The 26662-nt window shown below is 31.7% G+C and overlaps 1 protein-coding gene across 3 annotated transcripts in view; it reads left to right on the forward strand.

The window, feature by feature from the left end:
- Positions 1 to 26662, forward strand: part of LOC108558224 (transcription factor AP-2-epsilon) — a 61388-nt gene that overhangs the window by 14766 nt on the left and 19960 nt on the right. The window contains exon 1 of one of the 3 annotated variants that reach the window (XM_017915060.1): positions 24971 to 25421. The exons of the other annotated variants lie outside the window; for them this stretch is intronic. Coding sequence (XP_017770549.1) covers positions 25143 to 25421 — 279 coding nt within the window. The 5' untranslated portion in view covers positions 24971 to 25142. Of the gene's footprint in view, positions 1 to 24970; positions 25422 to 26662 lie in introns of those variants that run through there. 3 annotated transcript variants of the gene reach the window in all.

A 26662-nucleotide genomic window follows, 5' to 3' on the forward strand; every position in this document is an offset into this window, starting at 1 on the left:
TTTTATCTCGGTTCGCGCATTTATACACAGTATCTGTCTATCTGTCCCATTCATATGGGGCTTTATCGTGGCCTGCCTTATGGATATTCCAATTTCCGAATGTACTTTAACGTCCCTTTCAATGCTAACGCCGCGAAGATAGAAAAGCAGCTCCTCGTCCTTTATGCGCTCAACAAAAAAGGACCTACTTTATGCGTTTTGTGCGGTTATGCAATCGCGCGAGGAACGGTGACGACGGTGGCGGCAGGGGGTTCGGGGGAACGTACATCGTACATCAACTTTTTCACCCATCGTTCTCGATTTAATACACGAGATTGAAAAGAAAATAGAGGTAGTGGCGGTAGTAGAAGAATGAAGAAGGTAACAGCGACAACGTTTTCACACGTCGCTGGCTGCGCCCGTTCCCATTCATCCCTTTTCCTTTTTCGCCACCTCAGGCGACAATGGTCGCAGGAGTAATTACCGTTCTGCAAGAGGCAACAATCGGAAATGTGTTTATTTGTACACAGGCTATGGGGGAGCGTTTACCCTGGACCCCCAGGTCGCCTATCCGCCCTCAGGGGCACGGCAATCAGCGGGAATCCCCCCATCGATCGGCCCAATTACCCCCGCGCCCCATCGAGAACTGCGTTTTCCCTTATTTATTTATATACAATTTGGTGGAACCCCCCGCAACTGTTACGTTCGCAATACTCGCTCATATAAACTCATACAATTTACACTAAACGGAAATACATTTAAGATTAAACGAAAGAATGCACAAATTAAGAATTTGTTCAAAAGAAAGAACACACATTTTTATTATTTGCTGCATCCGAACATTTTAATTGACACCAGGACCCACTCGTTTTCTCGTGGTTTTACACGGGTTTCGGTATTTTTATGGCCGCCCGAGATTAAGTTGTACGACGTTGATCGCTTTCCAATTCCAAGATCTATCTTACATGAAGTATATTCAACACACACACACAAAAATAAGAGATTATAATTAGGACCTGCACAAGAACGGTAAACTGCTGCTACTACGAGGGAAATTTAGATGTTAATTTTACACGTTGATAATAATAGGTTTCGCTCTATTATTTATTTTTTTTAATTTATATTTTTTGGTTGTTATTGATGTGAGGTAACTTTCTACATTTAGGTAATAGAAACATTGCGTTCAGTAAATAATAGATGTTCATTTTTTCTTATTCTCGCGTGCGTTAGTAATTAAATATTTACTTTAAATTTAATTTAATTATGCTTTATATTTCTTAGGATTATTTAGGATTTTAATTGTATGGCAAACTGTATCGAACACTAACGATCTGTATTGTATTTCAACTAATTTCATTTAATCTTTTTTGAAAATCTTAGTATGATTTGCATATTCTTTTTCATAATATTATACAAATTAGCCAGAACTTATCAAGAATATTTAGTTATAAATAATTTCTTGTACAAAGAAGCTATGGAAATAATTATTTAAAACTTCGATTATGAGTTTTGATAATAAAGGAAACTACTTTTTGATAGTTTTCATCCATACAAGGAATATTTAATTATAATATTTATATAAAATTTGATGGTTGAAATTATTTAATTATTAGAAATGAAAAGAAAATTGAAACTATTTATTATTTACATCCTAATATAGTAATAGTTATGTAATAACAGTTATATAAGAAGTATATTATTGACATATAAAATTGCAACATTGTTATATGTAGTAAAACAGGTTTCCTTACTGTTTTAAGACAGAGTAAAAGTTTAATATTTGTATATTGCAACTAATTCGAATTAATACCAATTAAAAGAAATAAGTCTAGTTGAAATTAAGATCAAGTTAATTAAATAAATGTTTACTATTTCTTGTAAATATACACAATTAGAAGAAAATCTATATATTTGCTACATCAATTCAGTATTAGTATCAATTAAGTATAAAAATGGATTTAAAAAAAATAAAATAATAAAATTAGAATGTAGACAAAATTATCGAGATTATTTTCATTTTCAAACAAATTTGTCAAATTACTTATATTTTGCTTACATATTTGATAATCCAGAATTCACAAATCTTAAATTAATAAATTTAGAAATATTCCTTCAGATTAAGGACTAAATAGAGGAATACTTTATTAAATAAAAAAATATATATAATGTAGATTGGGTATACTTTAAATATTAATTTATATACATTCGCGTGTAATTCATGATAATTTCGGTGTGATGAAAGTAATTCATTCACAATTTTATTAAAACATACGAGAAAATGCATGCGTTAACTAGTTAAAGTTTATATTTGATTTAGTTCTAAATAAATCATTTATTAATTCTATTGCAAATTATATGAACAATTTATTAATATCTTTGAAACAACAAATGTTGGGTATTAGATATGGACGATTGTATTGAGTTGAAGTATACAATAATGGTTGGTCGAATGAGCTAGGATTACGATACATCATGGATGGCCGTGTTCTTCTCCAAAGACGAAAAGTGGTGTGTGCTGCTCATGTTGTGCGTTCGTAACAAGGCAATTTGCGTTAGGAAGTTATTAAAGTGTGTACATACTGAGGAGCATGTATAATGTATAAATTGAATATATCGAGAGGTGCGGTCGATTTTCGATCAAAAAAGACCGCACTCCGGCATACCCATATACACAATATAAGTATGTGTATGTATGTATATATATATATATAGGTAGGTACATTACACATACACACGCAAAGAGAAAACATATTTTATACGTGTGTACGTATGTGTATAAATGTGTGTGTGTGTGCGGCGGGCTGACCGTGCTTGCGGTCAACAACCGGCCAAATCGCCGCGGCCCGCGTTGGTGTCTTCAGATGACCCACATACGTATAGTTTTTGCGCCAGGCCTAACAGTATCTACACACGCTGGACCCAGCCTCTCCTCCAATCAGCCAACATACTTACATACAGACACACACACTACAATTCAACGCATTCCACACGCACTCGACGGATCCCAAATTAAAATCGAGCACAGTCCACAATCGAACAATGACCAATCAACAACGATTGCTGCTTTACGATTGCATTCAAATAACCCAATCGAATCGATTATGTGTATGGCCATCAACTGTGATAACGACTACGAAAAATTGGAAATTTCGTTAATGATTCTCCTCGTCGAGACGCACTTTCACTTGTAATTCATATCATTAGCACTTTCGTCTCGTCGAATGCCGTCCGATTAACTAACTTAGCGAGTCTTCTGTCTGATAAACCGCACGTTTATCCATCGGAGTGTATGCACCTTTGTTCGGATTCAATATCACTATTCTGCTCGAAGCGAGATCAACCTTTACCTCATTCAACCGTCCATATTAGTACATCTATTTTATTGAACCTGTAAAATACTATATAAGAATATTTCCATCGTCGATTAACTTCTTTTCTTTACAAAATACATTAAAATTTATCCACAATCTAACTCACAGTTATATTTAACAATTATAAAACAATAAAGAACAGTATAAATTAACGATCAATTTAACCACGTTATTAGAAATGATCATTTATTTTAATTAAACTAATTATTATTGTTATCATTTAGATCTATTTAATTTTAAGTATAATTTCATTGATATAAATATTACATACTCTTCACACAGTACAATTTATTCGATCAATCCGGATTTATAATTGAAAATTTCGAAAACAAACTAAATTTTAAATTTTTCTATAGTTAAGTCTCTTTTTGTACGGTTTATTATTATTAGATATATTTAGTTTCTTGATTAGATTAGTAATTTCAAAATTATATTTATAAAATTGTTTGAAATAAGTACAATTGTAATTTATAAGTAAATATAGATGATTTTTCAAATGTGAGTTAAGAAATCTTACATATTGATTAAATAAATTGATGGAGCATAAACAAGGAAATCGTAACAGAAACAACCTTGAGCGTAACTAATCAACATATCGATCTTTATTGAAGGATCGTATAATTTCCTGCCTCTCAATCTTATCTTGCGTAATAAAAAAACACACACACAGCAACGAACGTATCTATTTTAACGATTTTCGCTTGAATTTCAATCCATCAACAACAACAACAACAAAAATTGGTGATTTTTAATTGACACATCCTATGAATAAATATGATCTGAAAGCGATGTATTATATATTTGTTTATAATTTGGTTTGCAATTTACAATTAATTCAGTTTTAATGTATATGCATAGGTCAAAATATGTAAATGCGTGCCACGTTTTTGGCAGGAAATGAAAAAGCCAATTACGTTACGTTACGTCCCGGAATGGGGAAAATAATTATGGGACGACGAGGGGAGAGCATTAAATTTCCATTCCTCGAAAATTGCAAAAACCAAAAAAAAAATGTTGCGTCTCGTAATCATCGGGTTCTGTATTAACAACGATTGTTTTTAAGAAGTTTAATGAACGCTAAATAAGGGAAACGCGTTCCTCTTCTTTCGTCTTAATTAAGCTAAAAATTTGTATATTTTTTTATTAGCGGTTGAAATTTATTGCCGAGACTATGTTTTGTCTGATATCAGAAGAAGGCTATATTTTCGGTTGACAAAGGAAAGAAAACTTGAATTAACTTGACGTCGCTTCTTTGCGTGCCTCATTAATATCGTTGATGAAATGTCATCATCGCGTGCGTTTGAAGAATCCAGCACAATTTAATGCACTTCTTAATTTGTAACATTATTCACGGACGTCGGAGACTCTTTTTCCTGCGCACCACAAATAATCTTCTTCATTTTTTTTTTATGTTGGACCTCTCCTTCTTTCATTTCACACTCATTAGAGAGATAGAAAGTCGTTACGATCAATCATAATTTTATTCATGCGCCTCTCTTGCTGCTGCCTTCTTGCTCTCCTTTTATTTTTTTTCTTTTTCTTCTTCGTCTCTTCTGGTTTTCGTGTCGTATAATTAAAGGATTGCATTGCTGGGGCCCCTTAACCGCACATTATCCATCTCGCATCCCGCCTGATCACCGATATTAGCCCGACTTTATTATACTAAGTATTCTTAATTTATAATTAACATACATGCAGATGATTACAAACACGGGACCCAGGAGCTCCGCAGTAAGAGAGTCAGTTCCTCCTACTTCGCTTACTTTTATTTTTTTGATATTTCACCTCCTCCTGCACATACACATGCTTACTACTTGAATTCATAAGTGGCTACCTACAACTACTACTGCATCTCATCCGCTTTTTAAACCATCCATGTACAATTTTCACTGCTATTCTATTTATTCTTTAACAAACGTATTTGCTCTTTCGGGTTTTGTGCATGCATTATTGGCTTTTAACAACCAGGCAGTCAGACAGTCGTCGGTTCGTGTCCGCTCGTTCAAGTTTACTCTGTCTGTTTGATCTCGTGTACATCCGGCAGCCGTAAATTCCCGCTGGGCTACTTCACTAACACCATTCTTCACCGAAAACAACAAAAATAAAACAAAACAATGTCCGCTTTCATGTAAGAATGCATTTCAACCCGTTCGTTGCATTCTTCATTCATAATTCCAATTTTACATTTACGATTATACCTGGAACCAATAAAAACCACGAATTAGAGAAACATCTCGTTCTAACTGTCGAGATCGAAAATATGTTAATTGATTTACAGAAACAATATATTAAAGCGATTTCTTCTTATCTGCGGATTTTATCTTGATTTCCTATAAGAAGTCAATTTGTATTCCTAACCACAAACGTATTTCTTAACCGTTCCGCTCAGATCTTGATTAAATACTAAATTTGTTATAACATACTATAATATCAAATTTTATTTCAAATTCTCATTTAAACAATATTCCATGTTTCAAATTTTACTAATTCATCCTAACTACTTAATTCCAGTCAATTCGATCCTTGTAAACAAATATCTTATTACATGATTATTAATATAAACGTCTAAAAACGTGTTACATAAATTAGTTAACAGTCTTAATGACTAATTTATAAACAAATACAAGTAATAATTCCAATTAAACTTAATTATCTATCATATAATAATATTATATGAAATGTGACTTTTATGATTTGTTTTTTTTTTAATAATGTTCAAAATATAAACATAATACTTTCGGCTATAATCTCTCAGCATGAATATATTGATGATGATATAACATTTTGTTGTTGTAGAAACTATTATTGTCATTGTTGCAGAACATCTTTCAAAGAATTTGATTATCTTTACTTTTATACTGAAAATATAGTGTTTATTCATTTCAGTAATAATTTTATGGGTTTCTCAACCTATGTGTTGCATTAAATTTGTAATGGATCTCGAAGTGTCAGCTGTCAACGTCTATAAAAACGTCTAAAAATAGTATGTTATAATCAATGCAAAAAGGTTGAATAATGCTAACCTGACCTAGAAGATTGCCTTTACTTTTATACTGAAAATTATTTATTTCAGTAATAATTCTCTAAAATATTTAATCCAACCCAAATAAAAAAAAATTACCTGTTTTTTTTGTTATTCAATATTGCCTGCTGTTAAAAATATATCTAGCTTCAATTCACTTTAGTTGCTTCCAACAGTTATAATCGTCGAAAAACAAATTTGAATTTAAATATTAATGATTCCATTGGGAATCACTGGAATGGAAAGGGTTAATTGTCTAGACCAGCATTTTTCAACTTGTTTAACGCAGATCAAATTTTTAATGAATTGCGAAATGACAGCTGTCACCTTACGTCAAAACGTCAAAATAAATATCTTATAAACAATTGGGTCACAAATCTAGAATATTTTGCATAATGTTTAAGATTTACTACAAATTAAGATGAAATAGTTAACATAGCAAACATAAAATAACTAAACTACTTATGAAAATGAATAGTTTTGAAGGATAAATGTGGTTGGTTGAAAATACTCGCAAATATTAGAAAGTAAATTTATAATTTTTTTCTAGTCTCCTGTATCTCGAAATAAATACAAAAAAAATAGACACTACAACTCTAATTATCACGTGTAAAAGGCACAAAGTGATTTAGTGCTTAATTATAGCTCAGGATAATGAAAATAAATTAACAGTTCGTTCTTATTTTTCTATCTGCAAGCAAACAAATATGAAATGAAAAAAATAAAATAAATAAATGCAGGTGTCATAACAATGTGATTTGAAAAATCAACACCGAAGCGAACGTTGCGCAATTGAAATTGGAGTTTTTGATTTTATAAATCAATTAATTTTGACATTTTACATGGGATTACATAGAGAGTGAAATTGGTTACGAACATGAGAGAGGAAACACACACACACGAAGCAAACAAAAAATAACGTTCGAAGCATGCAAACGTAAATAGCATTTGCGGTTTTGCAAAAGCGGAATTTGCGTCGAAAAAATTATATAAATATTAACAGAAAACAACAACTACAACAACAAAAATAATCTGGTGGGCTTTGCGTGCAAATAATCGACGTTCGATTAACAAAAAAAATTAAAAACACGCAAACGTAACGAAATAAATACTTTACTGATGCATTTTCTATTGTGCATTATTTTTTAAGTGCGAGTGCCTGCATTATTCATTATTTGTTATTAGACAATTATATGCTATATTTGTGTAAAAAATATTAAATTTAATTGATTTTTTAATTAATTTTAAATGAATTTTGTAAACCATTGTTTCTCAAACTTTTTGGTTCGAGACTCCCTTTTGTACATAAAAAATTTCAAGGACCCCTCGAAGTATGTGTAAATGTACAAAAACCTCAATATTTTTCATTGTAAACCACTAAAAAAGTTAAATTTTTGATAAATCCAGATATTTTTCATTGTAAACAACTAAAAAAGTTAAATTTTTGATAAATTTTAAACAAAAATTATATAACTTTAACAAACAATATAATATTTTCAGTAGTCAATGATATTCCATAAGTTATAGAACTTTATGTATGTTTTATTTTTTGTATTAATTAAACTTGTTCTCTTTTTGAGAATTTGAATTTTCTCATGATACAATTTACATAATACAATTCCTTGCGGAAAACTTACTTTTATTAGATACAAGTTTGTTAACGTGGTAATACGAAAATAAAATAATGATTTATTTAAAAAATATATATATATTCAACATTAATTATGTATGGAAACTAGGCCAAAATTCAACAGATTAAGATTTCTAGATATCGAGATTTAAACGCAATCAAATTAAACGGTGTTATAAAATAAATCATAAATAATGTTCTGGAACCGTTAAAGTATCTAATAACAATTTCCATTGTAGACAATGAGATTATGCATACGCTATCTGGCGATCTAAACGATATTTATTTGCTAACATTTATATATTTAATTATCTCGATGTAAGTACACTAGTTATCGCCCGACTACAAATCATGTGTCGATATATGTGTATATAAAAAATAATAATGATGACGATACGAGCAATAATTTATAGGCTTCGTACGCCCAGCTTTTTTTAAAGAACACCAGCTGCCATGTACAAAGGAGGAATGAAGGAGCCAAAGTAAAGAATATGAGCAAAAAGAGAGAATGAGAGAGAGACAATGCCGAGAGTAATTACAGAGTATTTGCGAGCCGAAATTAATAAATATTGACTTGCCTTTTGTTAATTATTGTTTGCTCTTGTCCACATAAATTACGGAATATTGGGTACCGAAATTAATACGGTTCATCTATAATCACATTGAATCTTTATTTATACAGGCAACTGGAAGTTATAAATTACACATTTATTTCAAATAGTCCTTAAACTAATGAGTTTTAGTTGTATAATACATGGTTTGGTAAATTTCTAAAAATTAACTGATTCATTGTTTCATAATTTCTTCTAAATCTGACTACATTTACAACAGGAAGAGCCTTTTCTTCAAATGTGTTTTAATATTGCTTGGAATTTCCGTTCTTTACATTCTACATGTTTTAATTAAAATCATTAGTTGCATTCTTACATTGCATAATTGTCAAATGATCTTTAAACACTTAAAAGTTAAAAAAAACTTCTTTTGAAAGAAAAATTCTCATTTTTGTGATAGATTTCTGAAATAAATATTTCCAAAGTTTTGAGAATTCAATACTGTACAGTATTATAATAGAAAAAGTAATTATTTCAAATTAATTAAATTATTGCTATTGACGAAATCCTCCATATTATGAACAACTAACTCTTCCTCAACAAAATGTACGCAAAACTCTTCTACTTTCCTTCGTAGTAGAGAACAAAATAAATGACTGAAATATTTCTACTTCGTGCTATTTTTAAACAGAATGGAATTAATTTGATATTTTATGTTTCGTCAATTTTGTAAAGTACGACATCATTTTCTATACATTTTCCATGCTTTTAAAATATTTTTGTATAAATATGCAAAAATTCTAATTTTTATTTAGTTTTATACTATTATTTTCAGAAATTTGATATAAAATGTTCGTAAAGCGAAATTGTGTAAAGTGAGAACTCATTTGTAATGCTATTAGAGAAGAATATTGATTCAAAATTACAATTATGGATGCCAATTTTGTATGAATTTGATTATAGTTATGGGAATTGTATTTATTAAAACATACACTCATTATTTTTTTAATAAATCATTATTTTCTTTCTTGTATAAAATCCTCGCACTTACTTGAATCAATTACCTGCACTATGTGAGGTATTGCTATACTAGTATAAACAGATTATTAAGGATCACTAAAATAATTGGTAGATTAAAAGTGGTTAAGCTGTGAACGTGTGGCAATGATGTTTATTTTTTCTTCCTTGAATTTCAGTTTTCGAATCTGATAATTAAAGGTGCGTTTTGTATAGAGTTCACGCTTTACGAAATACGCGCGTGGAGACGTTTTAATTTTTTATTACGGGATTCGGGTCCGTAAAAAGTATCATAATACTATTTGCTGAGTGAAGGATGATGATAACTAGTGACAGACAGAGAGACAGAGAATGGTAAAAATTCTTGGGAATTAAGAAATTCTCGTAAGCAATTATAGGATTCCATACGCAATGATAAGAGAAAAAGAAGAAAATGATGAAGAAGAAGCGAACTGAAATGTTAAAATATCGTATTATAATTTGTCGTGTCCCTCTTGCGTGAGTTATTAGATGTCTTCGGCAAGATAATTAGTATTTGGCCGTTTATGGGCAGACCAACGCCGTAAAAAGTATTACACATATTAAACGCATAACCGAAAGCGCACTTAATTTGCTACGCGCAGTCTGGACTCAAATTTAAAAAAAAAGAGGCTTTTTTCACCGCCCTCGCGTTAAATTTAAATATAATTATCATCTGCTTTGAATCCTTTTTTTAAAACCGCAAATTATATTCCTTATAACTATGAATAATTTGATTGATTACGTATTATGCGTGCGCTCGCGATGAAGCAAAAAAAAACTGTATTATATTATACATATATAGAGATAGATTGAAGCAATTTCGAAGGATAATTATTTCCATAAAAGTTTATCAGCCACGTTTCGCAATGGGCCATTGTTGTAATTAGTTATACTCGTTGTTGCATGGAAAAATTGAAATGAAGTTTAAACTAATGGGTACGGAAATTATAGACGTACTCTGTAATAATCCTCCTATACCGATTGGTTATTTTTTTTCTTCTGTTCTTCCTAATCTATTCGTGTTTTTCTTTAAATCGATTTTTGTTTTCTTCACGTGATTAGGAGTCGTTTAAGACCGGTCCGCGGAGGAGGAAGAAACAAAAATTGGTAACAATAATAACAATAATGATAATAATGCCGTGGTTTGAGGATGAGAGGATTCCGTTCTTCGAACCGTATGATTTCGTCGTCGCTGATGTTTACTTTACTTTCCAATCCGAGAGGTGCACGCATTTTTTTTGTTGTTGTTGAGAGTGTGTGTACGTGTCCCCTTTCCTCTCCGACATCCTCGTTTCATCTCGTTTCTCTTTCCTCCCGATGTAAATATATTTTGAAACGCTTCGTAGAGGAGAGAACACGGTTCTGTTTGAGCCAAAGGATGTATTTTGATAAATGGCACTGCAATATTGGAATAACTTGAACTCTTCTCTGCCGGTGTGTGCATATGGAACGTGGGAATGGCTAAATTGAACTCATAGGAGGAAGGTAATTGTTAAGATGCACATGCATCCATAAATTTTATCCATCTCGCATGGATCTACAACCGCCTCCACCCGATCTAATAACATTTCAATTATCCAATACAATTTATTTAATTATCAACTATGATTTATTGGAGATTCTTAAATATTACTAACCTTATAACTGGTCTACCGTCATTTGTAACTGATATATAGTGATATAATCACATTCATATAACTCATTCAACAAATTTCTACGAAATAATCCATAATTACTTCTATATTTTAACACTAAATTCAATGAATTTTTTTTATTATTGTCCCTTCTTATTTGTTTTATTGAATAATTGTAAAAATTACTAAAAAAAACACTAATTAAACAATTAAAAAACAGCGTTTCTCAACTTATGAGTTGCGAAAATGACAGATCTCACCATTAACACAGGGTGACAGCTGTCATTTTCCTGAAGATTAAGGAACTGGTGAAAAACTGAGTCGAAGTAAAACTGCAACCAAAACTAAATTGTTCTATGTTTTAAATGAAATCAAGTACAACAGTACCTCGCGTAGTGCGGCTTCGATTAGTCCGCATTCTCTACAGTCCGGTTTGGATTTTTTAAATTTTCCTTATACAAAATGAAATGCCAATGAGTGAAGAAGCTACAAGTTATTTAAATTAAATGATAATATCTAATTTAATTGAGGTAATTGTTTTAATGAATCATTGATTTCGGTTGGGGTTACTCTGATTGATGGAAATTCCCGCGAGTAAAAAAACAATGTTTAATATTCGGACGTTTCGGTTTTCCCAATGCACGTAACACTTTTTTTTTTAAATTTATAATTACATCAATTGCGAATCCAAAGGTTAATCCAAAAACTTCATTTTCTTCGCTGTAGAATTACAAACTTTATATGTTATGACCATTTTTATGTTGTGAAAATTATTACCAAAATATAGTCTAAAATGCAAATTCAATTTACAATATTTATGAGAAAAATGGATTGTTTTTAACTTTTGTTCTTTGATCCCTTGTATTTTCTGCAATACCTGAAATATTTTTCAGTATAACTCAATTGTGTTAGAGTATCTACTAGTATTTTAAGAGCCAATTAGAGTGGTTTTTCAATTTAAAGTTAAGCTGAGTTACAGAGATGCACTTTTATTCTGCTTAGTTTCATCGATAAAACAGAAAATGGGCAGTTTCGGAGTGTGCGACTCTCCGGCCAAAATCTTTGGCAATCCTTTCCGAGAAAAGCCCGATGCAAAACCGTTAGTTGCGACTAATGAGGAGACGGAGATGAAGATAGAAGTCGGCAGCGCGTGCAGAAGAGAGACGGTCGCATCGCCCTCATCGGCAAAGCAACAACACACAGAGAAAGGCATCTCAAGGCTGCCTGCGGCTACCTGAACACTGCAGGTGCAAAAACATGTACTTACTCAAAAAGGTGTGTCAATCGATTCTAAATGGCCATTTATAATACAAATTTGAAACATAGAAAACTGTTTGCTCTACGCACCGAACACCAAACCTCCCCGTTCCATTCTTCGTCGAATCACGCATTCGTTGTTCAGATCAACAGATTAAGAAATGAACAGAAAGAGACAAGAACCAACAACAACTAATACAAAAAAATCGACTTTTACGCCTCTTTAAAGGATTATCAATTAGGCTCTAACATCCACTAATCTTTAGTACTAATATTTAGTTTCATTCGACGCTCGTGAAATCTTACATAAAGACATGAAATACCAAGGCGCGTGCCTTGAGGAACTCGAGCATGAAAATAAACACAAATATTCGTTGAATTTTATCATCTTAAACTCGATCGATTTTCATAATTCATCAGTTATTTTAATAAAATTAAGCATTTAATCTGAATTACACTCATTTCCAATTTGTACATATATTATTATATAATGCTTTTTTATGAAAAAAAAAACATAATAATGCGAAATAAATCAAGTACCGCATTGCATTATTCATCGAAACCGAACTGATCGTGGGGGCAAAGAAATGTCGATGCGTCTGTTATCAACATTTTATCGCTTCATCCGGAGCAATTTGTCACCTCGATTTATCGAAATTTACATTTAACGAGTTACTTAACATAATTCACCTGGACTTGGCTTAGAGCGAGATCTGCATTTTAAATGACCGATCCGCCAAGGTGCGATGTTATCGAACCGTTTTTTTTTTTGTTTTTCGCAAATTGTTTTATTAATTTTTTTTTGTTGACTTCCTCGCAGCCGGCCATGATTTCGAAGCAATGATTCCGCTCGTTGCGTAATGATTAGTTAATAACTTTTCAACGAGTTACGTTTATTTAAATATGTTGTTCAATTATTTTTTTATTAATTTATCACGAGATGTCGTGAGTTTATTGCGGAATTATCTTGAACTAATTTGAGAGAAGTATTTTAATTGATTTCATTGTCTTATTATTATGATTTGAATACGAAAGGAGCGGTGCAGGAAAAATGAGAGGAGGTGAATGATGAAGAGCACAACTCGCCTTACAACTTATCGTTACATATTATTATGTTTCATTTTGTTTATTTCTCTTTACACATTCGACATGATTTCAGCATATTAACTGTGGTGAATTTGCAAGTTTCGCAGTTGATTGTACCGAGAGATTGAGAACATCGAAACAATCTCGTGCGTTTGGGGTTCGGATTAATTGTTAATTTTTACTTCGAAGGTTACGAAATAATTGATTTTTTTTTAGTTTCTGTTTCTTTCTTCTTTAATATATGTATATGTATCCCGTCTCCTTCGCTCGGCTGCCGTGATACGAGCGCATTCTCAAGGAAATTAATAAATAAATTAATGGAGACGATGGCGGATTAGATTGTGTAACAGTAAACGCGATTTTTAGTTCCATATAAGTTGGGGCCCGGCACTCTTCTTGGTGTGTTGTTGCTCCGCTAAGAAACATGGATTCTGTACGATGGGAATAGGTCGGCGCGAAATGCTAAAAAAAATAAACGATTTCCGAGCTACAGAAATCGGTTTTGTGTTCGCGCGTTCGAATCTCTGCATGAGGTCCACCAGGTCTTCATCGCATCTAGCTAGGGTCTTCATTTTCTTTATCCCTCATCGAAGCTCGCTAAATAGGAGTTCGGATTTTCTTTGCAGAGACTTTTGCAGAGATAGCTTGTCATTGATACGGTGCGACGACAAATCGACGGGCATATTTCTCGGACTGTAAACAAATACCCAAGTACACGGGATATCTGTTCATTTTCTCACTCTCTAAGTTCTTTTTTTTTTGTCTCGTTTCAAAGTTTCAAGGAAACCTTGGACCCGGCTATAGAATTTATCTGATTATAGCTTATTTTGACCGTCGCCGTCTCCCCCGCAGAGATCACTAATAAATACTACTGGACACTTTATTAATGCGACCACTTACACTTTTTTCCCTTGGGACTACTCATAATACTTATGGATTCTCTTTCAATTGAAAACATTTGACTTTTATTTCATTTTAAAGAAATATCCAACATATATTTATATATTCCAATAATTATTATTTATTATATTCATTGAAAAGTAGCTAAAAGTTAGTTCTTTAAAAAAAATGATATTAATTAGGTCTTATTAAAAAATAAATAAATAAGACTATATATGAGATTTAACTGAAAGAAAACATGAGCTTATTTTACAAACAATACATTTATTTACACATTTAAATATGCAAAGTAAACATTTAATCTGAATTACACTCATTAATTTAGTTGTTTAATTACACAACTAAATTTTACTTTTGTTTACAAAAAAAATAAAGATAATCTAAATAAAAATAATTAGTATGTAGTTATAGCAATACTTTTGGTTGTGTGGCTTCAGTCAGTTCGGATTCACAATAGTCCAGTTTGTAAATTTCAAAACTAACTAAATATTAATTTGTATATTCCAATTTTAAGCAGTTTCAATTCTATTGTTCGGATTCAAACAGTCCGGTGGAAATATATATTAAATTCACATTTGGATCAAAGAATTAACTGAAATTTAGTTTTTTTTCTTCTAAGAAATTAAATAAAATTGTAAACACTAACTTTTATAGTATAGTATATTAACAGAGATAATCTAAGTGAAATAACTAGTTATCAAATTTAGATCAAGGGATAAACGGACAAGCAAAAAAAACAACAAAGAGATCAAATGCTTACAACGAGCAGAACCCCCGTCGCGTCCCCCTAATGTGATATTTTGTTTGCGCAAATGAATGAAATAAGCCGTGAAATCGTCGACAGTTGGCCGACTCATTTTTCTTTTCGATTAACTGCACTACACACAAACCATTCAATTACATTTCGCTTATAAATATATATATTTATACATGTACGAAAAAAAAACAAAACAATATATATATATATATATAAGAACGAGAAGTGAGCACGACTGTGACAGATGCAATAAAATATCGAAATCCTGTTGCTTCGAAAAGTCTTCAATTTGTCGTCGACGAGGCGCAACCTTTACGGTTTAGCACGAGCGGCCATAAATCAATTCTTCGGATCAGTCGAGGGTGTCATGACATCACTTGCACGATGACAATTGAAGTATAAAAACAAGGGTCTTCAAACGCATTCATTAAATTCCAAACTTAACTCGTATTTCTAATAAGAAATTTGCGTTTTGGGGACTTACAACCAAATCGGGCATACCTTTCTAAATGAAGACTGATATCTCAATGCGTAATGTTACAACACGCCAGACGTTTGATGTTCTTGCCTTGTCGCAAGAATGACTTAGCAGACAGCTTCATAATAAACCCAAGAATAAATTTATCAAAATACCAGTGTGACATTTCAGTGCGTTCCTTTTTTAATTACTAAATTACGTGGAAAAGCAACGATGGACACGAAAATAAATGTGTATGAACAACGATAAAATCATTTCACATAACCGAAATTATGCTTTTTAACAAATGTGTTTATTAAGTATCATTAAGTCGCCCTACCCACGAGCTAGTGGGCGCAGGTTCAAATCCTGGTCAAGCCATGCTCTTTGTGAGCCCTCTTGGTGCTTGCAGCAATAGGGTCATCGTTCATCACAGATAAACAGTGAAATGAATGAGGTTCAGCATATGGATAAGTCGATGGACAATGACATTGTTAAGGATAGCAGCAGATCATCATAATGGTAACTATCCACCGGGAAAGATTAAAAATTTACTCAATGTTCACATTGATGAACAAATTGTGAATAAAATTACACGACATAAAAAAAATTAAGTACCATTTCAGTAATTCGTAAAATATGATGAAATCCCAAATCGAGAGAAAAAAACACCATTATAATTAACCTTGTCAATTATTAAAGACACCTTTTGAAGTGTTTCGCAAGAAAAAAATAATTAAATTAATATTAACGTGATTAATTGTTCATCCATCCAAAGGTATTTGTATAAAAGAAATATATTTGTTAAAGTTTCCGCACGAAATTTTTGTACAAAAACGAACGATAAATTTGACGTTTCAAGTTTCTCGGAACCATCGGAGGAGAATGAATATCTTCGTTTCCACCGTGAACGAAAATAATAAACTTAATTAAAGATTTTATCGTACTGTTAATATCCATTTGCGTGCGTAATAATTGTCCGCCGTTTTACCTGTACACCTCTCGAGTTGAGTCGAGTCGAACAACAATAAATAGACGAATAATTAAAATATTTAGTATCGTTTTCCGCGAAACCAACAAATGAATGTTTACCTTAAAGGTAATAATTAAATAAATATAACTATGCGATGGGGAGTGTTTTTATGCGCATTTGCACCAGCAGCAGCAACAACAATAATATGGATAATAATTCCTCTTGCTATGTAATTTATTTGGCACGCATTCCGCATCGAAGTGTGCGCATCAAGTGCGCATTAAACTATAGATTTCTAAGCTCCTTGATACATCTGCAGTTAAAGTTAATACGAGATGAGCGATTATTTGCGAAAAAACAAACACAGGAGAACTCATTTCGAAGTATATACAAATTTCACAGCTGATTTTTAAATTTCGCATTATTTTTATTGTGTGTTTATTTTTTTTTATATATTTAGTAATAGACTTGACATAATTATTTCTCTCAACAGCTTAATAACTAAATCATTATACATGTATCCCCCGACTTACGAACTAGTTCCGTTCCAAAGAGTTGTTCGTAAGTCGGAGGAATTTAAAAAAAAATCCTACTTTATCATAGTTTTTACTTGTATAAATGATAAATTCTCTATTACTGACTGACTTACAAATACTTTTCAATGTAGACACTATATATCTCCTTATAACAAGTTACAGCTTTTACAATTTTGTTCGCAAGTCCGGGAGTTCGTAAGTCGGTTGATACATGTACTGTATAGCATTTTATCTGCAGTTAAATTAAATTCTGAAAATAAAACTAATTTCGTAGTATATAAATCTTGTAATGCCTCAAAGCATGTTATTTTGTACAGTCATACTTCGATTAACGTTACTGCTGTTAACGAAGCTTTGATATATAATGAAGATGGTGGTTTTTCAGTGGATGCAACAAAGAATATTTAGACGAAAAATCAATAAATTTATATATAAAATCGTAAACTTTCAATGAAATATACAAAGATATTATTTAATTCGAAAATATTTTGAAAGTGTATTGAACCTTCAAATGGAAACGGTAGACAAAAATCAACGGAAAGAAACAGAAGCACATGCCACGATAAATTCGAACGCCTCATTTTATCTACAAATCTTATTGACTACTGAAATTATCTAGATCTAATTTAACTTCAAATTGAGACCATCTGAAATCTACATTAAATATACTTTATATCATCTTTAATTATTTACATATTTGTGTAATTATTACAAAAAAAAAAGTTGTTTTCAGAAGGATATCAATAAAATCAACAAAATGTGTGTATTTATTAGTTTAAATTTGCAATTTTGCAAAGAACTAATAGATGTTTAGCAATAACTAATAGAAGCTATTTATTCCTTTAAACGTTTCAGTTAAATAGCAATAAAAAAAAGGAGCGCATTTGATCTCACTAGAGTACTTAAATCTGACCGATAAAATGGTCTCAAGAGGAAATGTTCTTAAGGATGGAATCTCGAGTCAACTTTTTAGAACTTAAAAGTCGCCGGCAATCGATTGAGAAATATACTGTGACAGACGAGAAATCTCACAGTAAATTAACAAACTCGAGTCTATTTTATTTAAGTCTCAAATTTATTACTGAAATAAATTATTAAACCTTAGGGTTTTTTATTTAAATGTTTAATTTTTCATTACGTAATAATAATATTTTACAATTTCATAAATAATTACATAGAAAAAAGTTTGATTTAAAAAAAAAACACAATGTATACTGAAGAAAGAAAACATTTGTATTAAATTATTCAATTAAAAGAGTAGTAAACAAACACGGGGTAAATTACCCCAATTGGAGTAAAAATTAATTCTTTGGGGTAATTAAAATTCTTCATAATGGGGCAATTCCGACTTAAACGAATACATTTGGGGTTAATAGATAAAAAAAGTTCCTAAATAAAAACATATCTAAAAACGTGCCTAAAATATTTTTTCAATTAAATTCTCTTTGAATTGTCCTTGGATAACAAAACTTAACATATTTAAAACGCGCTATTCTCGAAGCGTTGTTGTTGTAAGGAATACAGTTACGGGATTCAACAAGCAATTCCAACATTGAAATACTTCAGCGATTCTAATCGGACAATTACCATCACACTATGGTCGGGTACATACTGTGATTGTGAAGTGTTGTATAAGATCTCATGGAAATCAATATGTTACTTGTATATATATATATAAACTTAAGGAGTTTAGAATTAAGTCAATAAATTTTATACTGCTTAGTTTAATTCTAATTAAAACTTAAACTGTGCGATTTATTTTATTGTTGTGTTTGGTAACAGTTTTTAAACTAATTTAATTTAGAAAAATGAAAATATTTATTAAATAATAATTTCAACAAAATAAATGAAGAAGTTGAAAATATACAATTCTTTTGTGCTTTTAAACACTACCCGCACTAAAATAAGCCGTACTGTTTAAAACCGGACTAATCAAGGACTTTAAAAACATTTTTCTTTTTTTTTTTTATTAATTTTCGAACCGTACTATAGTGAATCCGCACTAATAAAAGTCGTGCAGTATTACAAAATATAAAATTCGATTCAAGTCTTTCCGTCCAAGGTGAACTAATATTTTCAACAAATTAAAATTAGAAATAAATAAACTCGAAATATACAAAAAAAACGTGTGTTTTTAAATAAAATAAAATTGTAATTCGTCATCAAACGAATATATTAATAAATCAAGTTCGTCGATCCCATTTAGCAAAGTCCGCCAATTATCTACAAAATATCGCCTAATTTTATAACGATCGATTTTTGAAGGAAATTTACATACTAAGACAGTTTTGTTGAAAAATTAATGTAAATTGATTCATTAAATTCTATAAATATATATTAATTAAGTATAACTTTTGCTAGAAAAAGAAACTTTTTTTTGTATTAGTGCTATTTTCCAATGAGATTAGGCTTCGATCGGTCCGGATTCACTATAGTCCGGTATGAAAATTTCAAAATAAATTGAGCAAAATAAAAAAATTCTAAATAATGAAAACAGCTTACGCCGCAGTTCCGTTCTTACAAAGGCCGTCGCAAATCGAATCGGCGTAAAATGAATTCATATTTACTAAAGGGTTTAATTCTATATAAGTGTAAAATCAGCAATTAATAAGCGTTATTTAGCAGCGGCGTTATTGTGAATCGGCGTAAATCGAACCGGCGCAAAACTAATTAGATCGGTTTCAAATAGACCGCACAATGCGAGGTATTACTGTAGTTCTATTCCAAACAGATTTTGAAGGCACGTAAATGAACTATTGCACTATTGTTTTGTTTATTTTGTTAATTGTTTAATTAGTTCTTAACAGCTCTTGTCCTCGATTGCATGACCGAAATGGAAACAAATAGTTTTCAGTTACGAATTGTACAGCTAGAAAGTGCGCGATTACGAAAGGCAAGTCGATGGGCCATAAATAAATTTGTTAACAAATCTCTTCGGCTGCTTTCATGTATGTTCTTTCGCCTCGTCTTGTTCTTTCGCCTTTTCCCATTGCCGTTCGAGATGCAGGTGTGTGACATCGACTATTTATGATTCCAATATGCAAATACCAATAACGGTTGCGGCCATTTTTTAAAACACCAACAACAAAAAGAGATACAATAATACAAAAAAAAAACTTATTCGCGATTTCCATCAACGACGCCCACGCAAATCGTATTTTTTTTTATAAATTTATTGTTATTCTCAATTAAAAATAATAGCTTTTATCGATAAAATAAAGAGTCCATTTATAACATCAAATGAAATGCGGATTTTTAATGTTTTTGAGATAATAAATTGTTGTTAACTAATGCTAATCTGCATTTATTTTCATTACGCTTTAATGTAATACTTATGCTATTATATAGAATAATGATGGTTACGAGTGCTCGAGGTTTTAAATCAACCTCAACCTTTCGCTCAAGAAGCGATGATAATACAAAATAGTGTTATAATTAGCTGGAGGATTGATACGTAACGATCATAAAAGAAATTGTATAGAAGGCAGCGCATGGCTGAAATAGTTGAAATAGTTATTTAAAAAAAAAATCGAAAAATCTGTATCAAGGATGTATATCGCTCGGATTGTTAAGCAATTGTTTTCTTAATTAAAAACAAGAGAGAGAAAGAGATAATAATAAGTGAGAGAAACATTACCATAGTTACGCCTGGATTTTGTTTACATATATCGCTCTCGATTTACGTTTCGATCTTCATCATCATCGCAGCTTCCAATCCAATCACATTAAGCCTAATGATGTTGTGTGATCATTCGAAGGCGCCTAAGTAGATCGTGGATAATTAATCAAGGAAGTGGGGAGGGGAAAGAGTTCACAGGATGAGGCTGTGATATTTATTACAACACGGAAGAAGAGGGGCCTCGTCCGAAGTAAATGTGAGCCATGAAACATGGTTTTTTAAGAGGTCCAATTTATCAAAGAACTATTTATATAGTGGTGCAGTGCGCGTTTCTCTGATTAATATCAATGCGCGTCGTTTAGGCAACAAACAAACGAACGAAATAAGAAACAAACGAAAATAGAAAAGAATATCACTTGTCGCAATTTATCTCTTTGGGATTATTCTTGTGGGAAACGAAATTCGTTGTCTGTTATTCGTTTATTTATTATTATTTTTTTTTCTTCATTATTATCATTCTTTTCTTCCTTCATCTTCTGTCCCGCAACATTATTAACTCCATGTAATTGCCTAAGCTTTTATTATTTTCAATGGCCTCTCCGGAGGTAAGCATCGGAGCCATTTAGAGGCGCAATTTGTATTTATGTTTTATCTTCTAATACATTCACATAATACCATAGGAAGAATAAAAACTAACTATTTCTTCTTATTATTTGTATATATCAAAATCTCAGTTTAAATTTCACTATATGTTTGCTTTCTTTTAATATAAATGTGAATTTAAAGAAAAGAAAGCGAAAAAAAAATAGAAATTGTTTCATAATTGCGTTTTTACATTTCGATAGTACTAAAAATGTATATACAAATTAAAGCAATTCCTCGCTTAGTCCGGTTCCGCCAATATCCCGGACTGTTTGAAACTAGACTAACCGTTGAACTAAGTCGACAAAAAAAAACGGTCGTACACAAACAACAATATTTATGTTCAATTCAAATTTTTATTTAATTTTATTTATTCTTTTTTATTTTATTTATTGAATAATACATGAAAACTACTGCGAACTCTGCGAATTATTACTGTATTATAAAATATTAACAAATTAAACAATCATTCTTATATTATTTTTTTCCAAAATTGTTCACTAATGAAAATACTCAATCATTGAGACATTAAATCCAGAAAGAAGTAAGTAAAATTCTATAATTCTTATTCATTTTATAAATATTCGTCATTCTCAATTTTGTCTTTAGTTTTATTATAAAAAAACAAACTGTTTCAATATATATAAAAAGAAATAAAATTTAAAGCATGAAACTGTGAAATTAATCACTTTTAGGATTTTTTTTTCAGTACTAAAACGAGACGTGTATTCTATTATGATTGTAATGGGAAACATAATTTGACGTTAATTTATTTATTTGCTATAAATGCATATTCAGCCGATATAGCTTATGCAAATTGTCCTTTGTTGTTTGCCAATTTGATGTTTCGCAAGTCGGCACGAGTGAAACGGCGAAAATAAAAGTGTCAAAACTACAATAACATCAGTGCCCAGTAATTACAGGCCTCCGTCGAAAGCTCAGCTTTTCCATCCATCCACACTCATAAATATGTACATCGTCGTAATGAAATAATACATAAATTACATTATTCCTTACCATTCATTCATTAAATTAAATTAAAGGTTACTCACAATAAGCAAGATTCCAACTTTCGGGAATTTTAATGTTGTAATTTCATTACAGAAATACGTCACATAGTGCGAGTAATCAGTTCTGGCAATATTTGAAACCGGACTAATCGAGGACTTTAAAACCTCATAAAAGCACAGAATGAGATTTCACTGTATAAAGTAAAAAAAAACCGATAATTTCTGTATAAACAAATTTATTGACTAATTTTTAGAATTTAATATTTTGTTAAATTAAAATTTAGTTCATTTCAAAACATACTACTATAAGGACTGATTGAAGCCGATCTATGCGAGGTATTTTCTATACTTCCAAAGCAATTTTCTGAGAATCAGTATTGTATTTACATTTATTTAAAACAAATTTATCACATTTTCTAATATTTAGTTAATTCTTTCATTAAATTAAACTTTAAAAAAGAAATTTCCAACTTTCGAAAATCGTTATTGTTTTCGCAATTTTAAAAAAAAATATAAAAAAGATACATTTCTAAAACATAAAATTTACGTTCATGTTTTGAATTTTCTATGTTGGCCGTGGATTGAGCTCACCGGGAAATGGCTTTTAATTACAGAAAAAGGTATTACACGGTACATAAATTACTTGACCTGTTGGATTTTATCTGGAATCCTACTGTTATGCATGTTAGTTGGAAGCGTAGGAGTTGCGATGAGGTCGCCGGTACAAAAAAAAAATATAAGGAGAAGAAGTCCTTACGGTTTTTTTTTTCTCTCTGCATATTATTGTTGTTGTTTCTCTTCTTCATCTAACGAGTGTGCTTTTGACACATTTACCGCAGTGTTTGTTTTACAATTGTGCCTACACTCGAGTGCCATCGAAATGCTTTATTAGAAAAAAAAATAGTCAATAAGCGGTTTTCTGACTCGAGTTATTATTAATCACAGAATCCGGTTCAGTTTAACAATAGTTTATGTTATTTTTAAGTTCGAATAACGTTTGGTCAATTCGCTTCTTAATAGAGAGCTCAAGTATGAAAGAAATATGTACCATAAAATAATTTTAAATCGCTGATAAAACGAAAAATACGATCGTAAAAGTTAAGAAAGTCATCGTCTCTAACAGATTTTTAATCGGATAAAGTTTATGTATCAATCGAGAGGTTGGGAAACTATAAACTGAAGTATATTCATTAAGTTAAATTAAATTCGAATAATTATGTATATTTATATTTTTTAGCCGAAAACAACCACAAATAATTAGAATCTACGAAATTGTGTTTAAATGCTATAACAAAGTTGAAGGAATTTCTGGTCAATAGTCAGTTAGCAGAAAAACCACTTAATAAATACCCATATTAGTTTTACTTTCCTATTTATACATTTTTAGAAATTAAGGATGTTGAAAATATATTTTTGCGCGAAAAAGGTTTAGAATAATTGTTAGTTAACAGTTGTAAAAGTGACTTTGGGAAATTTATAAGTGGGCGAAACTCGGGTATTAGAAAATTACAAGACCGTGAAAAAATGAAACCTTGGAATAACCCTCCAAACACACTGAATGGTTGAAAAGCGTATTGTGCTGCGTTCTATTATGTGGAATGGGAGAAACCTAATTTTTAAGTGGCCGCAACTTTGGCACTTTATTTGATTTAAGAACCGTAATAACAACTCATAAAACGAATTTATGTAGAATAAATCTTATGTCTGTTGCCTAGAATGGACCACTTTTAAAACGAAGAATGAAACATATAAGTTTATTGTTATGAACATTATAAGAAATTCGACTTACGTTTGAAGTTGCGAATTGAAATACTGTTATATAAAATACATTTACAATAAGGGTTAAGAATTAATGTTAGAAATCGAATGGGATCGTTTATAATTTACGTAATTGGTTGTAATCTTGATTGAATATTGAATTGGTGAGGAGGAGTAAGAATTGAGTGTATTCACATTTAAGATTGAATGATGTAACGTGACAGTATGAAATAATTATTCCTTTGTCTATGGGTGCATAAGTGCAGAGAGGTAAATGAGGAAACAAGAGAACACATTTAATCGTGGATGCGTGCATGTCCTCAGAGGTATATGCACACTTGCGAAATGATATATGAACGATCATTTAAAGATCTGATGGTTATTATAAATGAGTGCAGGGCTTAAAAACCGCTACACGGCTATATCGTACGTACAGTGGAAGAAAACGTATGTATGTGTTTCAATGTATGTGTGTGTGTGTGTGTGTGTACAGGATCAGAAAACAATTTCCAATCAAACCCGTATTAAAACACATGCAGCATGAGTAGAGAAAGAGAGGAGATGAGAGGGATTATATAACGAGTCGTCGGAGCGGCTGAACAGAACAGGTAGAGGAGTGAGATGAGGATAGTTGCGGCGAGTCGCGAGTGGGGGAGGGGACCCACCTTCGTGTGTCCCCCTTCTCGTCTGCCCCCCTTCGTCCCCCCTCGCGATGATGATTGGACAGTAGTGCTCGCGGCCAAACGCGACGTCAGTCGCCCCGAGCCTTCTACCTAGTCAAGTCCTTTGCCATCGAAAGATATGCATGTGTGCCTTACATGATTTCGTCTGCAGTGTTTTTATTTTGTTTCTTCACGTGTGATACATATACGAATTGAGTAATCTTGCGTAATTGATTGGAGACATAGAGAGAGAGATAAGGATGGACGCTAATCCGGATTCGCCGGATTCGATATCCAGCGATCAGTTGACGGTGGATTTGCTGTCGCCGCGCGCGAAACGACGTCGCATCCTTCATAGCGACGCTGCGATCATCAACGAGATGAACGACGTCGAGAGACATCAGAGTAACGCGACGCCCGACGTCAACGGAAAATCGAATAACAACAACGACGTCGGTTTCGTCCTCATGGAAGATGATCAGCAACAGCAGCAGCAGCAGCAGGAAAACGGAGGCGGTGCAGACGACAACGACGACGACGTACGTATTGTTTGAATGCAGCAAACTATTGCGAATCGTTCACATTGCATTGCGGTGGTGGCGGCAGCGACGGCTGCTAATGCTGCCGTTCGTTTGAACGTGTGTGCGGTGCGGAGCGGAGCGAGTGCGACGGTGGGTCACGCGGCGAACCCGAGCCAACAGGTAGAACGCTGCCCCGGGTAAACTAGGAAACCCTCCCGCAGGGTACATTCCTGTCTCTCGCTCGCACATCGCAGCCACGGCTCTCCTCTAGCTGTGCATTCACCTGTGGCATTTGTTGTTGCCTTTTAAACCGCCTTTGCCGACGTGAAAAAAAAACTGCTCCGAATCTGGTCAATAACACTTAAGTCTCCCAAAATATCATGTCATCCTCGCATTCCACTCGATTCAAACAAACTTGTTTCGTCCTGAAACACAGTCAATTCTCAATATTCAACATCATACATTTATAATAATTTTATTCCAATTTATAAATTTAATTGTATCAACATTTTTCAATTTAAAAACTGTCGTCTTTATCAATTATTTATTAAGCAATATTTTTAAAGGTACTACTAATAACATTTACTCTCTGTTTCTTAATGAAAAATCTATTGAAGTAAAAATCTTCTTCCATTAAAAATGTACAATTTAGTATTGAATAGTAGTATTGATAGTATTGAATGGAATCTATAATCTCTTTTGAAGGTTCAAAATTCTTAAATACTGAACTTTTTTTTTTGATTATGGTATTTATTCAGTATGAACAACAATTTAAATTTGATTATAGACAAAAATATGAAAAAAAAATCAAGTTGTTATCTTTTCACATAAACGTGATCTTTCCAGGTAAATCTGATCTGTCAAGAAACCAAAGTATTTAAAGTTAGTTTATCTGCGCAGATCGTGACCATTAAAAATTTACCTTCATTATCATTTTTTAATCTATTCTTGTAGTTTTCTTAATGCAATTTCGGCTTTATTTTATCAATTTGTGTAAAAAACAATCAAGCGAAAAAAGAATCTGCAAATGACATTCAAAAAATAGCAATTCCTTAAAAGCAAGTTTAATTGAAGGTTAATTCTTTACGTATCTAAATAGAAAAATATTAAATTATATTATTTCAATTATACATCTTTATAATTAAAAATACATAGTCATAACGAATTAACGTTCTTGTACAAAAAACAAATGAATTTCATGTAGATGTTCACTTGAGTTATTTCTCTGCAAACAAGTTTTCTTAGTTAATTAGTCGTTC

This window comes from Nicrophorus vespilloides, unplaced genomic scaffold, assembly GCF_001412225.1.
Source record: "Nicrophorus vespilloides isolate i.1.1-1 unplaced genomic scaffold, Nicve_v1.0, whole genome shotgun sequence".
Lineage (NCBI taxonomy): Eukaryota > Metazoa > Arthropoda > Insecta > Coleoptera > Silphidae > Nicrophorus > Nicrophorus vespilloides.